We start from the raw sequence: 17,291 nt of genomic DNA, 5'->3' as shown, positions 1-17,291 counted from the left end.
GCAAAATCCATTTGAAAATAAGGAATGTTCAACTATTCTGTGCTCCCACCTGCCTTCTGATAAAAAATTCTACCTCAATTGTGTGGGTAGGCCTAGTGCTCGTAACAGGAAAAAGCCCAAAATGCAACATGGACGCATCATATTTTTCCAATCAAAACGGACCCTTTTTTTGCAAAGTAGGTAGCTGTGGATTTTGGTCCCTAGATCAGCCGGCACCTAGAGAAACCTAGCAACTAGCACATTTTTAAAAACTAGAAATCTGGGGGGATCCAGATTGTGGTGACTTGTGTGGCACTCACCAGACAATTTCAAAATAGAACCACTAGCAAACCTCGAACTTTGACTAGAAAACACATTTTCTTCCCATTTCCGAGAAGGAAAGTTGTGGACACTTTGGGGAGCCACAAACTTCCTTCCATCCAGCATTCCCCCAGGTCTCTCAATAACAAATGGTACCTCACTTGTGTGAGTAGGCTTACTGCCCACGACAGGAAACAACCCAAAATGAAAAATGGATAGACCACTCACAATTGTCCACACAAAACTGACCCTTTTTTTGCAAAGTTGGTAGCTGTGTATTTTGGGCCCTAGCTCAGCTTGCACTCAGGGAAGTCTAGAAAACAGACTTTTGCAAACTAGACACATTGGGAAATACAGAGCGTGGCTTTCAATAGGTAATTTTACCTAGAAGCCCTTGCAAACGTCACACTTTGGTAAAAACACACTTTCCTCACATTTCTGTGATAGAAAGTTCTGAATCAGCTGGGAGCCACATATTTGAGTTCCCTATTGTCCCCCAATAAGACCTGTACCCCACTTGTGTGGGTGGGCCACGAGCACAACACTAAACGGCCCTAAAGGCCTTGCAATTGGGGGCTGTGGTATTGGAGGGCCATACTGGGGTGCCATCAATACAAACCTAACGACCACAGACATTTTTGAAAACTACATAACCGTGGGATTCCAGGGTGGTGTGTCGTGCATGGATCCAATTAGGTTTTCTTACCCACAATGCCCTGCAAAGCCCAAACTATGCCTGAAAACACACATTTTCTTTACATTTCTGTGGTGAAAATTTGCAGAATCCGCAGTATTCACCAAAAATCCTACCACCCAGCGTTACCCCACTTGTGCTGATAAAAACGCTCCTCTCATTATTCACCTTATCCTATAGGACATCTTTTGATACTATTGTCTCAGTTCCACCAGTCGCCCTCAGTCTCTGAAATCAGCCACTCCCCAACCCCTAATCAAGACACCCACTGCTGGTCCATCCAACTCTTCAACCTGCTGCCCTCTTCCACTGCTTCCTTTCTCCTCTAAGTCTGGGGGACATCTTCTTTTAACCAGCCTGTGTTTCCTACTTTTCATAATATAATTAACCTCTTCCATCCCAGCTTTAGAATTTGATCCTTTATAACATGTTCAATTTCCTTACATGTTCTGACCACTAAAAAGTCTCAACAAAACTGAAATTCCTGGGTACTTCGGCTGAGTTTGATGCCGTCATCCATTCTACTATCCTTTCTACAGTGTGCATTCAAGGCATAACTAACCATCCAATCAAACGGTACTCCACCTACCGCTTCCAATGCCCCTACCCTTTCATGGTGTGTATCACCTTCGTGATGTTCTAACCCTATTCCTTTGCCAGCTGGTGATCCACAAAGATCAGCTCTGGATCCTCTTATTTTCTCTCTTTACATTATAACTCTAAGACATATCATTATGTCCTTTGCTTCTCTTATCTTTTATATTTTGATGATACGTACATTGTCTTCTGCTTCCCAACATTCACCCCTAAGCTCTAATTGGGAGTATACGACTGCCTCTCAGCCATGCATCGATGGAAGTCTAGCCTTCCCTTATGCTAAAGTGTTCACAGAAATTAATTATGTCCTTGCAAAATCAACACCCTCAAATCTATAGATTCGTATCCTTATGCCCCTTGGCACCCTCCTCTTGCACTATTGACCGGAAACCTTGTGCATTCCAATCCAACTATGACCGTGGAATCCTGCCTCACTTTCAAAGTCACTGCTGCCCGGTACCAAGTACTCAGTGCCCACTAAATGTGGCTCTGAATCCTCTTTTCGTACTCTAAAGAGCACCAAACTAGTTCACTGAATTATATAGACCACAAGTAAGTCCTTACATTTCTATACTATTCAATAAAAGTCTAGAGAAGGAATGACATCTCACACAAGTATATGTATCCACTGTATAGCCCAGACCGTGAGTGACATGTCCCACAGGCCTACTTATCCACTGAACTGCAGAGACAATAAGGGAGGCATTGCATCAACAGTGTTTCTTCTGAATGTCCATAGCATCACTTTGGTCTAGATCATGAGTGAGAACTTACAGAGCACACTTGTTCCATTCACTGAACAAGTCATGAGTGAGACTTTACACGGTTATACGTATCCACTGAACAGGCCTGACCCTGAGTAAGACCGTGCACAGCTTTCTATTGAATGTTCCGAAACATCAGTGAAACCTTGCCTTTTACGTATACATTTACCATTCTAGAGCAGTGATTCTTAACCTTTTAATTCCTGAGGACCCTTTGAATCACAACTGGAAGCCAGGGACACCCAATCAATTTCTGCGGTTCGAACCTCAACAATAATACACAAAAACTAAATTAAGAAATGCATAATAAATAAACTCAGCACATCTACTTTCCGCTGCACCAGCATGTTTATATGGCAGCGACTTCAAAACAGCAGAAAACTTAAGTTGTTTTCGCAAATCAATAGGTAAATATGTGAAATATGAGCTCTCAGAAAAAGTGGTGGGAGAGAATCTGTAATTTTGCTTGGCATTGGCCTTTAGAAAGACACAGAGCAGCAATTGAGATTGGTACGGAGAAAGCAGGAGACCAGGCAGGGTCAGAATGGACAGAATGTAGAACAATGTCATACATTCACCCCAGTACAAGGATCTGGGCCTAAATCCATCGTTTTTTTTGCACTCCACACCACCCTGGGTTAGACACTGGCTATATGCAAATCAGCTCTGACCCTGTGTCTCATGGGAACAGTCCAGTCCGAACTACCAAGCCATGTCTTCCCAGACCGGAATCAAGCATCCAAGGACCGATGGATTTAGGCCCAGATCCTTGTACTGGAGTGAATGTATGACATTGTTCTACATTCTGTCCATCAACTGTGTTTTTTGCAATTTTCACCCGGAGTGTGCTGGGTATACTCAGACGTGAGTCCCAGGCTCTCCACACCACTGGAGTCAAGCTATCCAGGCTGATGAAGGCTGATAGCCAGAAACGGGTCCTTGGATGCTTGATTCCGGTCTGGGAAAGACATGGCTTGGTAGTTCGTACTGGACTGTTCCCATGAGGCACAGGGTCAGAGCTGATTTGCATATAGCCAGTGTCTAACCCAGGGTGGTGTGGAGTGCAAAAAAACGATGGATTTAGGCCCAGATCCTTGTACTGGGGTGAATGTATGACATTGTTCTACATTCTGTCCATCAACTGTGTTTTTTGCAATTTTCACCCGGAGTGTGCAGGGTATACTCAGACGTGAGTCCCAGGCTCTCCACACCACTGGAGTCAAGCTATCCAGGCTGATGAAGGCTGATAGCCAGAAACCGGTCCTTGGATGCTTGATTCCAGTCTAGGAAAGACATGGCTTGGTAGGTCGGGCTGGACTGTTCCCACGACGCACAGGGTCAGAGCTGATTTGCATATAGCCAGTATCTAACCCAGGGTGGTGTGGAGTGCAAAAAAAAACGATGGATTTAGGCCTAGATCCTTGTACTGGGGTGAATGTATGACATTGTTCTACATTCTGTCCATCAACTGTGTTTTTTGCAACTTTTAGAAAGTTGGCATTTCTCTGCTCTCACTGCTCTGTGTGACTGCCGCCTGTCTGTAAAACACGTTGGGGGTTGGTGGCAGCTACACTGTGTGCATTTTCTCTAGAACCAGAAGGTTAGGTGTGTCTGAAAAACCCAGAAGGTTAGGTTTGTCTGAGCACGCTTCTGCATTCTGATGGCTCTAACTAGGTAGGAAGGGAGGGAGGGGCTGACACTTACACCTGAATAGGCAGTGCCCTAACCCCACACAAATGGTTCATTACCCCATACTGATAGTCTGGAGCCAAGACTGGGAAGAAAGGGCCTGTGTACACTTCAAAGACGCTTCTTTGAAGTCACCGCCAATTCAAAGGCGCAACTGGGTATAAGTATTAGGTCTCTGACCCCATCAAATCAGACACTTCTGGATCAACAACTGGACTGATACTCAGCTAGACTGCTGACCTGGAAGGCTTGCTTTTCTGCTGTGCTGCCCTGCTGCCTGCTGCTCCCTGACCCTGCTGAGGAGAGCCTGACTCTGACTTGCAACTGTATTGATCTCCAAGGGCTTATTGGCTTGCCTCCTGTTGCTTGAGACTCAGGTATATCAAAGGCTCTCCCCTTGCTCCTGTGCCTGGTTCATTAGAAGTAGACCCAGATCCTTGCACCAGTGGAACTGTTGCATCTCGGCCCGCTCGAAGTGGCACCCGGCGCACTTTGGGGCCCACGCAGCACCTCCGCTACAGCTGCATCAACCGACACATCTCCTGCCTGCTGAAAGTGGCACCTGGCCTATTGGCATCGACGCAGCATGTAAACCACCACATTGCTGCCATCACTGAAGGAGGATAGATGCATCCCTTCGACAGTGTGGAGAAACACAGTGCATCGGCTTCAGAACCAATGCATTGCGGCATCGACGCATCGCCATCAACACATGTGAAAAATCACAGCATCACCTAGACTACCAGCCCAACATCGACTCATTGCATGTCTGCACCCGGCATCTCACTGATTGCGACCAGGATCAAGGTACTCTGTGCACCGATTAATAACCTCCTTTGGCGTGTATTGCTTCTAAGTGCTAGAACTCTTTTAATTCTTTCAAAATTCTTAACTCAACTTCTACTTATCGGATTTTTGTTGTTTTGGTCATGAGTTATTTATAAATTCATATTCTGTTTTTCTAAACCTGTGTGGAGTTTTTTGTAATGTTTTCATTGTGTTGCTGTGTGTGTGTGTGTTGCACAAATACGTTTTACATTGCCTGTTTAGGTAAGCTTGACTGCTCTGTGCCAAGTTACTAGAGGGTGACTACAGTTTATCTTTTTTAATGTTTTAGTTTTTCAAAATTACACTCCCAGTGAAGGAGTTTGTTACCGTAAACACAAAACTAATGACCCCTACACCCTGCGAGTTTTCTCCCAGGGTGTGGTGTTTCATTAGTATTTTCTTATCTGTAATGTATGAAAAAATCCATTACACCATATATTCTAAACAGGGCAGACCTGGCTGTTCGAGCAGTAGCGACCCCCTTACCCCAAGCGCCTTGAGACCCTTCCGGGTGAGTAGCGCGCTATACAAGTGGTATGATTGATTGATTGATTGATTGATTGACAGTATTAAGTTCTTCCTCTGTCGGCCCCTATCCCGTGGGGACAACGAAGGAAGATTTCCATCATAGCTGCCAAGATTTCCGATTGCCTGGTGTATCATTATCATAATTATTATGAGTGACATTTTAACGACTATGAGTGGCACTTTGTTACGAGCACACATCAGGTAATGAAGACGACGTAAACATATAGGGGCACGGCCGGCAGCTCGGAATGAAGCAAATTTTGGTAGCCATAACAAGTTAGCAACTACTATACGCCAGACTCTGAGTCAGGCACATTTACTTATTTTGGCGGCCAGCGAGCTAGCCGGAGCCACAGCGGCAATTGGCGGGCCCTGTAGCCGCATTGACTCTGTGGACCATCTGACTCCCTCTGCAATTTTGGCTCAGCCGGGCCGCTGAGCTCTCAGCTGCACACACACTGCCTCAGCCTGCTGCGCTGGCTGGGGTTGGGTTCTCTGGGGGCAGCCCAGGTTCACAGCGAGCTGCAGGGAGCCAACGGTCATGGTGGCGGGTCCGGAACTGCTGGGATCATGATAGCCGTGTAAGTGGAGACCTGCGCTGTCATTTACCCAGCAGCTGCACTGTACAGTGAAAAGTCGTAAATAAACATAGATATATGTTGTAGATTAAAGTCAGGTTTATTCTTAACACCCTCACCATCAGCTGTCAAGCTAAGATAGACATAGAGAGCATACTACATACAGCAGCAGCCAAAATCTTAAAAAATGCCGCTGTGGCCCACTTGCTTGCTCCGCAGCTTGAGCAGAAGGACTCACCTATTATTAATCATGCGACTCACAAGTCTCTGTGTTGCCATTGCCTCTGTTACTCTGAGCATCCTGACGACAGTGTTTGGCATTGCTACTACTTCGCCAGTGTCGGCTGCAGTGTTAAGTTGTAGCAGCACTGCCTGAGTCCCCAAGCCCTGCCACTGCTGCTACTGTATAGTGCATTATAGTAATCTCCGGTGCTTGACAGCTGAGGCGCTATAATGTGTGACATTGCATTTCAGTGCGTTGATGCGTACCACCACACTGAAATGCGTTACTCTAACGCCTAATGCGTGGTACTTGGCGGGGATGTTCCAGGCATCACCTGGCTCTAAATGAGACAGGTGGTGGACAGGATACGTTGTATTTTTCACAGAGCTCCCTGCCCTCCAATCACTAAATCCGGACCTGTGTTTCTAATACTATTTGTTGCGTAATTTGCTTCTTTGGTGTTTAACTGCAGGAAGGAATGGAGGGCGGGGGAGAAAGTGAAAGTGAAAGAGGTAGGGAGGTGGAGAGGAAGAAGCCTGCAGGGAGGGACGCGGATAGACAGAGAATGGCTGGGTGGAAAGAGAGACAGAGCCAGGAAGGCAGACTCAGAGCGGGGCTGCTTTGAGGGTTTGTTCCAGACCTGCCTATGCTCCCTCGGTTCGGCCTCTCTCCCACCTCTCCCCCGGGAGTCTGGTGTGAGCCGATAAGGTCTGCGCGCTGCGCGGGAGGCGGCCCGACGCCGACAGGGCCCCTATCAACCCAGACAGAGCGAGGACCGCTGTTTACAGCGCCCGCTGCCCGTCCATCACCGGAGCCTCCGCGGCCACCCACACGCCCCGCGCCCCTGTATTTTAAGTAACTGCTACAGTAACTCCGGAAGGCTGTCACACAGGGGCTTTTACAGCAGAAAGCCCTCCATTTCAATGTCATAGATTTATATTGTGTCTTAAAGGACACGCCTGCGACTCCAGGATACTGGGAAACAGCCAGGAGGCGGCAGAAACACAAGAACACCTCTTTTGTTGACTCTTTAGACACAAATTGTTGATTAAAACAGGAATAAGCTGTTACTTGTAAAAGATAGTTTTGGAAATTGGTAAATGTTAGTTGTTTCACAGAAGTCCAAAGGGGTTTCGCTCCAAGCGAATTGTGAATGCTTCTGCTGGCGTCACTCTTGCTTAGAACAAGGAAATACCTTCTCTGACAACTGGAACATTCTCTTTCTGGCTTCTCTGCTGAGACAGGTAGCAAAGAGGCCCCCATGCCTAATCTGTAACTGGATTTCGATGCAACGTAGCCGAATGTTAATATCGGTTGCACTAGCTCCCAGGTCCAAATTTAATGTTTAAATTATTTTACACCTGACTTATAGATCTGTCCTAAAATGCTAAAATAGGGAATGACGTGTACAAACGTTTTCTCTGCCTGTTTAGTATGCGCCTGTGCACGAATGCACTTTGTATTCAAATTTATGCAGACCTGCATTTACATAGTGACAGGATAGCTCAGTGGGTTCAGTGACAACTTTCTCTAGCTTTCCTCCTCAGCCTTTGTTCTTCCATGATATCCTTGAGCTGTGTAACAAGGTCCTGTTGTGCGACGCACCAGGGGGGATTTGTGTGTGTATATCTGTGTGTTACTTGTACAGTGCAAATCTATCTGGGGCTCAACACAGCACAACAGATGGGAGACCTGGGTACGGCTCAACGCGGCGTAAGCACCATGGGGCTTATTTACAAGCCACTTGTGCAACTGGTGCATCATTTTTCAGACCCATATCTATAAGGCCAATCCAAGCATCTGCGTGGCTTTTTATGGTCTCGTAGATATGGTGTAAGATGATGCATTGACTCACACTGTGTCAGGGAGGCGACCCATGGGTGCTGCGGTGGGTGCTCCCAGGCAGCACCCAAGGGTTTTGACACATTCCCAGACTTACGAGGATCTGTAAACCTGTGAATGCGTCAGAATTGTACACCTACCCAGGGAAGGCGTAATGAGGAGAAACATGTTTAGTTTGCCTTGGGTTTCCTCTTCCGACATGGGCTGAATTCTGCAGCATGCACAGAAAGAGGAAAACAAGCCTCCATGGGTTGTTTGGTGCAGGAAGCTGCCCCTTTGAGCACAAAATAATCCTGCAAACAACGCAGACACCCTTGCACCATGGGGCAAGGGTGCTTACGTTGGCGCTAGGCACCATATTGTGCAGGACAGGAATGCCGTGTCTTTCATGAATACGGTGCATTCTTGCCCTTTCGATTTGGCGGGTCTTCCCTATGATAATTCATTATAAATGAGGCCCCTAATCTGTAATGTGAACGTGAACCCTGAGGAGGCTTGCCTTCAGCTTCTTTCTGAACTGTAGGGCGATAGAAGGGGATGTTCCAAGGTCTGCCTTTTGATCTTTTCATTCTTGTATTTCTTCCTCTCTGTTCTGAATTCCAAAATGTATAATTTCAGGTTAAATTTCAAAAGTAATTAATAACAACCAGGCTACCCACTCATTTTGCATTACGGACAGCGTGCCACCCGTCAGTAGAGCGCGTCAACGCCGCGTCAGAGATAATAAGCGCTACATAAATGCATGCAGTTACAATACGCCGCAATAACCGCATTCTTTAGTATTTGCAATGGTGGTATCTACAGTGGGATAAAGTCACCCCAGGGCATCTGTGCCAATGCAGCCGATGGATTCAGCTCCAGTGGGGCGTCTACACTGGGGTCTGTGCTCTGACCTAGGTTATAGGGCTAAAGTAATGAGCAGAGCACTAAACAGTGGTGCTGCCAGCTTCACCTATTTATGACGGATGTTCTTCCAGAGGAGGATGGCACCTCGCGGTTGATGTTCGGTTTTTACTGACTCATTGTTAAAGAATGTCTTTATTTATTTCGCTTTTTATGTAGCACAAGGCAGTCCTTCACCTGCTACCAGGGCACTGTGTGGGGTGATAGAATGACAATATGAAAGGCTGAAGCGTATACAGGGTTGGTACCTGTGCTTTAAATGGGTTGGCACCATCTGGCACTGAGTACCAGCACTTTTTTTTTTTAGTGGGAGTGTACCCGTGCTTCTAAGAAGTGACGTAATACTTTTAATTGGAGAGTACATGCACTTCTCAGAAACAAGCAGGTACTCTGGTACAGGGTACCTGCACTTCTATTTTCCCATTTCATCAGCTGACGTCAGAGCAATTGGGTCCTGTAACGCCAGGAGTAATCAAACAAGCAACAGAATCAAGAGACGTGTACTTGACACTAGGAGTAACACAATTATGAGTCAAGTACTTTATCGCTTGGATTAATCCAACTAATGTCAGAGTTAACCGACGGTGTACTTTACATTTGGAGTAATCGAACAAGGAATAGAATTAAGAGAGGGTGTACTTTACTCTTGGAGTAATCCAAGAAATAACAAAACTAAGAGACAGTTGACTTTAACACTAGGAGTAATCCAACAAGTAACAGGAATTTGGAGATGGTATACTTTACCACTAGGAGCAATCCAGCAACAGAATTAGGAGACAATGCTCTTTATTGCTTGGAGTAATCCAACTAATGCCAGAATTTAGAGATGTATACTTTTCTCTTGGAGTAATCCAAGAAGTAACAGAATTTAGAGACATTGTACTTTAATGCTTGGAGTAATCCAACTAATGTCAGAGTTACGAGATGGTGTACTTTACATTTGGAGTAATCCAACAAATAACATACTTAAGAGACAGTGTACTTTAACCCAAAGTGATCCAACAACTAATAGAATTAAGAGATGGTGTACTTTCATGCAAGGAGTAATCCAACTAATACCAGAATTAAGAGACAGTGTACTTTACCCCAAAGTGATCCAACAAGTAATAGAATTAAGAGATGGTGTACTTTCACGCTAGGAGTAATTCAACTAATACCAGAATCAAGAGGTGTTGTCTTTCACACTAAAAGTGATCCAACAAGTAACAGAATCAAGAGGTGATGCACTTTAATTCTTGAAGTAATTCAACAAGTAACATAATTAAGAAATTATGCACTTTAACGCTAGGAGTAATCCAACTAATATAAAAATTAAAAGATGGTGCACTTTAATGCTAGGCGTAATACAACAAATAACAGAATTAAGAGACAACATACATTGACATAGGAGCAATCCAACTAATGTCAGAATTAAGAGATGGTGTACTTTAATGCTAGGACTAATCCAACAAGTAACAGAATAAGAAACTGTGTACTTTAACTCCAGGAGTAATCCAACAAGTAACATAATTAAGAGATTGTGCACTTTAACGCTTGGAGTAATCCAACTAATATAAACATTAAAAGATGGTGTCCTTTAATGCTAGGCATAATACAACAAATAACAGAATTAGTAGACAACATACTTTAATGCTAGGAGTCATCCAATTTACGGCAGAATTAAGAGTTGGTGTTCTTTAACACTAGGAGTAATCCAACTAATGTCAGAATTAAGAGATGGTGTACTTTAATGCTAGGACTAATCCAACAAGTAACAAAAAAAGAAACTGTGGGCCATATTAGCAAGGGCAATATCGCCGCTTTAGTGGGACTTTTTCCCACTAAAGCGACAATATTTTTATCACCCTATTAGCAAGCTGTCGCTAACAGCATTTAGCGACAGCTTTTGGGCGATAGCGACCGGTTTGCGGCCCACTTTGCATGTCAGCGATATTTATCGCTAATGACATGCAAAGTGGGCGTACCCAAACTGTTAGCGACTGAAAACAGTCGCTAACACAGCTATCGCCTATTAGCAAGGCTAATGTGATTAAGCTATCGCCTATTAGCAAGGCTAATGTGATTAAATAAATCGCGCTAAGCGCGATTATCGCTATAAACTAACGCCTGCTAAAAAGTTGGCTTACCTGTATAGTCAATGGGGGGTGGGTTATCAGATTAAGCCCCCGTTGGCGTTATTGCGAGAATATCGCTGGATTTCCAGCGATATTCTCGCATTTCGCCGCTATCGCTGGATATTTTAGCACAATGGAGAAAAACGTTGCTATTGGCATGTTTCCTACGCTAAAATATCCAGCGATTGCCAGCAATAAAAAAAAAGTTGCTAACCAGGTTTAGCGATAAATGTTGCTATTTCTTCCTAATAGGCCCTTGTGTACTTTAACTCCAGGAGTAATCCAACAAGTAACATAATAAAGAGATTATGCACTTTAACGGTTGGAGTATTCCAACTAATATAGAAATTAAAAGATGGTGCATTTTAATGCTAGGCGTAATACAACAAATAGCAGAATTAGAAGACAACATACTTTAACGCTAGGAGTCATCCAACTAATGTAAGAATTAAGAGATGGTGTACTTTAATGCTAGGACTAACAAGTAACAGGATAAGAAACTGTGTACTTTAACTCCAGGAGTAATCCAACGAGTAACATAATTAAGAGAGTGTGCACTTTAACGCTTGGAGTAATCTAACTAATATAAACATTAAAAGATGGTGCATTTTAATGCTAGGCGTGATACAACAAAAAACCGAATTAAGAGACAACATTCATTGACATAGGAGTAATCCAACTAATGTCAGAATGAAGAGATGGTGTACTTTAATGCTAGGACTAACAAGAAACAGAATAAGAGACAGTGCACTTTAACGCTAAGGGTACTCCAACAAACAACAGAATAAAGAGATGGTGTACTTTCACGCAAGGAGTAATCCAACTAATATCTGAATTCAGAGACTGAGTACTTTAATTCCAGGAGTAATCCAACAAGTAACAGAAGGAAGAGATGGTCTGCTTTAACTCCAGGAGTAATTTAACTAACACCAGAATTAGGAGGCGGTGTACTTTGACACTAGGAATGATCCGACCTATAACAGAATCAAGAGACCACGTACTGTAATGGTTTGAGTAATCCAACAAGAAACAGAATTTGGAAATGGTGTAATTTAACGCCAGGAGTAATCCAATAAATAGCAGAATTAACAGAGGATGTACTTTAACCCTGGGAGTCATCCAATAAAGGGTAGGGGCTGTTTTGTGCAATAAATCCCAGCATCCTTTGCCTGTCAAGAGCACCGGGTGCAAAATAATCAAGCAGGAAAGATAAGCTGGAGCTCACAGCGATAATGGGAGACGTTTAGCCATGACGGAGGCCGACAAGTGCTCATACGGCCCATCAGTGACACCCGCTAGAAAGTTCTGCTAAGCCGGCCTTACGCACTAGACCGCCACAGGAGCCGGCCACGCCTGGGACAACCGCAGCACTGGATTAACACCTGCCTCAGTAAACAGGTTTATAGGAAGAGAGCCTAGTCATTGTGTGGTCATTGTGGTGTTTACAGACGCGTGACCCCGGCTGGCATGAAAAACCAGCACAGCTTTATAAAATCCGATTTCCTTTCAACAGGAATCACAAGGCAGTGGCTAAATCCTCTCTTCAAACAGACAAATCCCTTTTAAGAGGAGTTAAAGATTTTCTCTTGTGGGTGTGTTTTTAAGGAAAAGTAAAGCCTTTGGCGGCGGCCGGGGCCTTGCGGCTCATGGAGCTGAAGGCTGCCGGCGGGAACAGAAGGATCCTCACACCGGGGGTAGGGGGAGCACCTTTCAAGCACACTGCAGCTGGGTGGCAGGCCAGGGCCGGTCTCGATCATCTTCAGGCCCCTGAGCCGCTTCGACGCATGCGCACGCTGGAGCATGCGCATCCGCTCCCAACAGAAGAGATGCAGCATGGCTTTACAGCGAAGCATCCAGATTTCATTATTCTGCATGAATGAAACCCCAGGCTAACCAGGGAAAGACCATTTGAACCCTCAACTATTCCATAACCCCCAGGAATTCATGTAGCACCAGTATATATATCCTCAGATACCTCCGTTAGACCCCTAACCCTGGTTCGCTCGGTTTCAGGAAGGTTCGCTCTCATTATATTCTGTTCAGAAGGATCTTCTGAAGGGTGTACAGCAAACCTCAAATCTGCTGACTCTCCCCTTTGTTGATGACATTGGTAATAGTGCACCGTCATTGTGCTTAGGGTTTCCAGAGAATGAGACAATTGTGTGCTACTAGGGTGATTGGGGGCAGGTAACAGAGTCTGAAAACTAATCACGTGCAGCACAATTGTGCAAAAGAACGTAACATCTGCTGTCACCCTGCACAAACCACAACTTACAAATACATCAATCCCAGGGGCATTGAAAGCCTGGGCCTATCCTTAACTAGGAAGGCAACTTTCAAAATAAAATCACTCCCACCAGGAACACGAGGTGTTAGACTTTATCATCAGCACGCAGTCAGGTCAGTAAAGCTCCTCTTCCCAGGGGAAAGGCGTGCTTAATACAGCAGTCAACATAGTTTTCAATAAACTGCATCTTCAAAGAATCTTCTTAGATCCACAAGCAACCCAACTTTCAGTAAACCTTTCCTTAGCAACACAGGACATTAGAGCCAACCCGTCAACACGAACAAAGCTTACAATAATCAACCCTTCAGATCCAGCAATCAACACAACTGTCAAGAAACCTTCTTTTCTCAGGAATAAGGGGTGTTAGATTTAACAATCAACCGATCTTCAATACATTATGTCTTAGTAACAGAGGGCATTGGAGCCACCCCTCAAAGAAGAACAGAGCTTTCGATATCCCACTCTCAAGAGCCAGAGGCATTAGATCCAGCATTCGACAAACCTTCTCTTCTCAGGAACAAGGGATGCCAGATCCAACCATCAACTCTATTACAATAAACGTCATCTTAGTAGCAAAGGACCTTAGAGTCGTCGCCCAAACAAGAACAACGCTTTCAATAATTCTGTCTGCAGGGACACGAGGCTTTGATCCAACAACCAGCAGAGCCCCCATTAGACCTGCTCTTCTCAGGGGCAGTGGTTCATGGCTAGAACAGTGCACACAACTTTCAGCAATCCTACTAAGGGATCAGAGGTATCAGGTCCTCAACGTATCCTTCCAAGAACAAAGGACAGCCCCTACACCATTAGCAGTACATTCAAGAAACAACATGTTCTAGGGTAATATCCTATACAAGAATAAGGCACAGGTATTGAGCATGCTATCTAGTCCTGAATTCAGTGTCAACCCCATGGGTGGAGGGTCCAGTGCTAGCTACGATGCTCCTTGGACCCGGGCATCATGAGCCCTCTTGGGACCATCAGCAGGGAGACGCCCTGTGGGAGTGAAGGATTATTCATTGATGACCGTACCTTGGAGTAGTAACACAACTCTCTTTTAGACATGAGTGCAGGACGATGAGCTTGATTAAGAGTTTGGTGGTGATTAAAAATCCTCCAAGTTATGGAGGAAATGATCATCACAGACTAGAACCGCAGGAGGCTTCATTTCCTTCCCCGTACGGCCGCTGTCATGGAGGATATTCAGCTGCGGATTCAACTCCATACTTAGAGTTTCTTTCAGCATTTGGAGGATGTCTTGATGCTGGTCTGCAGCTGTTTTGGGAGCAGTAGGGTGGAGTCCACCAGAGAAGGCTTCAGGATCGCTTGCGTTCCTTCAGTCGCCTTCCAGCTCCCATGCATCTACGCACAGGTCGGCTGAGGTATGTAAGCCAGTGCCAGCACTGGCAGGATGGAGAGCAAGACATTCTGCAAAAGAAGTCCACCAGAGTTAGCTAACGTCAAATAGATGTCTCCTAAACCAAGAGACGGGCGTCTATGGCTCAGCTGCACTGGCTAAGGGACTCAATGAGTCGGCCACGTCAAACCTTTGGAGTACCGTCCGCACCAGGGTACAGCACACGCCACCAGCACAAGCCATCACAATGGTGCGAAACACTTGATGGAAAGAGAACTTGCGCAAGGGAAAAAGTTTGGGAACACTATCCTGCATTATATTTTTACTTAATTATCTATAGGTTACTTATAAGGTCAAGGCCTTGCTTAAAAAAAATAGTGCAGTGTACATAGCACGGGGCAGCTTAGAACCACAAGCAATATGCATTTGGTGATGGGTCGGGGGAAGAAAAGTCATATGGAGATAGTCTAAGAGCAAATTGTGACAAATTCATCTCGAGGCCAAAAAGGAACCAGCATGGAGTTTTGTGGCTATTGGGATCAGAAATGTCTGATTTGGACACACTTTCTTCAGCGAAATACATTTATGCCCCCACCAACATATTCAATAATATAGCTAAACCAATATTCTTATGTGAAGAAATAAAAATTAGCCTGGTAATAAATAAATAAGGCACACTCCCCTATATGAGGTACTGCCTAGAAGTACAATTTTCACATACATGATACAGGTTAAAAGGCACCCTCAACAAACATTTCCCTTGACCTACAGTTCATAAAGACATTCATTTCTCAACACTTACACCCTTATTATAAAACAATTGCGATAAAATAAAGTCTGTGAACAAAACATTCAGTTGAAAGATTGTCAATAACAAAATGCATTTTGTTATTGACATTTCATTTTTTCCATGTTTGAGATGTCCCAATGTTTCACTCTCATCAGCCGACACGTGTTTTGCAGCAGTTATCACCTTTATCAAGGATTGCACTCATGCCCATACTTCATAATCAATTTTTCGACAGTGCAAAAATATTTTAAAGCTAACCACTCCGAGAAGGTCATTGACTATATCAAGAGCTGTAATCATGAAAAGACTATGTGGTTTAGTGAGAATACTTGGAACAGCAGCACAAAGAAAGAAACAAACCTTTGCATGTAGAAAGAAGAGGTATGTTACCTACATTAAGGGTTTATGAAGCTACATTGTGAGTAGGAACTCTTCTACCATGGACTATTGAAGAATTGATTATATGTACTATCAAGTGTTTGTCTATAGTGCCCCTATACCATATTATGTTGAAGTAAAACTATGTAGACTACACACAACCACTTCACTAAAATACAAAACTGCAAATCTAGGCGCTTTTCTGAAATTGCACATTTTAGAATTACGGTGTGAATTTGTTGTTACAATCCAGACCGTTTCTACCCGTTGATGACATCAATACGTATGGACACCACGCATCATCCTGTGTACTCACACTGCACGTTGAGCTGCACCTGGGCTTCCCGCGGACGGATGTTGAAGCCATTATACCTGGCCGTCTGGCATTTGTAGGTCCCGCTCATGTCGCGCGTCACATTGTCCAAGCGCAGCTTCCCATCATAGGTCTCCACCAACATGGCCCCCGAGGGCATGGGCGTCTCTTTGTCCACCCGGGACCAGAGGATGGGTGGCTTGGGCTTCCCTCGCACCTCGCACTGCAGCTCCGCGCGGGATCCCTCGCGCACAGTGATGACAGCCTGCCCCTTGGGAACGCTGATGGTTGGAGGAACTGTGGGAGAAGGATGAGATCTAGGTTCATCATTGGCCAATGAAGAGCAAGCACTTGATGTCCACATTTGACTGGTTAAAAGGTCTCTCATTTTCACACATGATTATTTTTATTTGATCTTATTGGGCATTTAGTTCCGTGGGTACAAGAATAACATAGATTTGGCCTGTGGGCTGAACGCCATCCAAAACAGTCCTAGAACATTAGTTATTGGTTGAATTCTGCGGAACCCAATAGCTCTCTCACTGTCACCATTCCAATGTGTGCGCTACTGTGCTTAGTGAGGACAGGCTCACACACTTTCAGCAAGTCTTATAAAGTTTTCAAGATATTTTGCTAGAATTGTAAGATTAGAAACCCTGTTATTATTGGCTGTGCTGGTAGGGATTATTAATGATGGGTGCATGACTGAGAGAGTGAAGCTCTCACACTCCAGGCTTCTCCCATGTCTCAGGATGCTGAAAGAATGAGGAAAAGGGCATTTACGGTTAAGAAAGGGCTTCAGTATGACAAGCATGTTCCAAACAAAGGTTTTGTGTTTTATTTTTGGTGCAGTGTCCCTTTCAGAACCAAGCAATTATTGTTGCATTGCCCGCTGCTGAGGGCTCTACCGGGTGTTAAAGGCTTTGAAGCCGAGCTATAGCCTTGAGTCGCAGGTGAGGGCCTCTAACGAGGGTGAGGGCCATTAACAGCTGGTAAAGACCGAGAGAGAAGGGCTATAAGTCTATTGGAATATTCCAGCCAGTAAGGGTAGAATGCTCTACATTACAAAGAGAGAAACAGAAAGACAAAGATTGGAACGCTAGAGC

The 17,291-nt window shown here is 44.7% G+C and overlaps 1 protein-coding gene across 1 annotated transcript in view; it reads right to left on the bottom strand.

Moving 5' to 3' along the window:
• The window catches only part of MDGA1 (MAM domain containing glycosylphosphatidylinositol anchor 1), a 900,569-nt gene that overhangs the window by 377,224 nt on the left and 506,054 nt on the right, over positions 1 to 17,291 (bottom strand). Inside the window, exon 8 of the mRNA XM_086925579.1 lies at positions 16,189 to 16,482. Within this exon, the coding sequence (XP_086781705.1) occupies positions 16,189 to 16,482 (294 nt within the window). The remainder of the gene's footprint in view (positions 1 to 16,188; positions 16,483 to 17,291) is intronic.

Source organism: Lissotriton vulgaris, chromosome 6 (genome assembly GCF_964263255.1).
Source record: "Lissotriton vulgaris chromosome 6, aLisVul1.2, whole genome shotgun sequence".
NCBI lineage: Eukaryota > Metazoa > Chordata > Amphibia > Caudata > Salamandridae > Lissotriton > Lissotriton vulgaris.
This window is presented reverse-complemented; position numbering and strand designations above follow the sequence as displayed.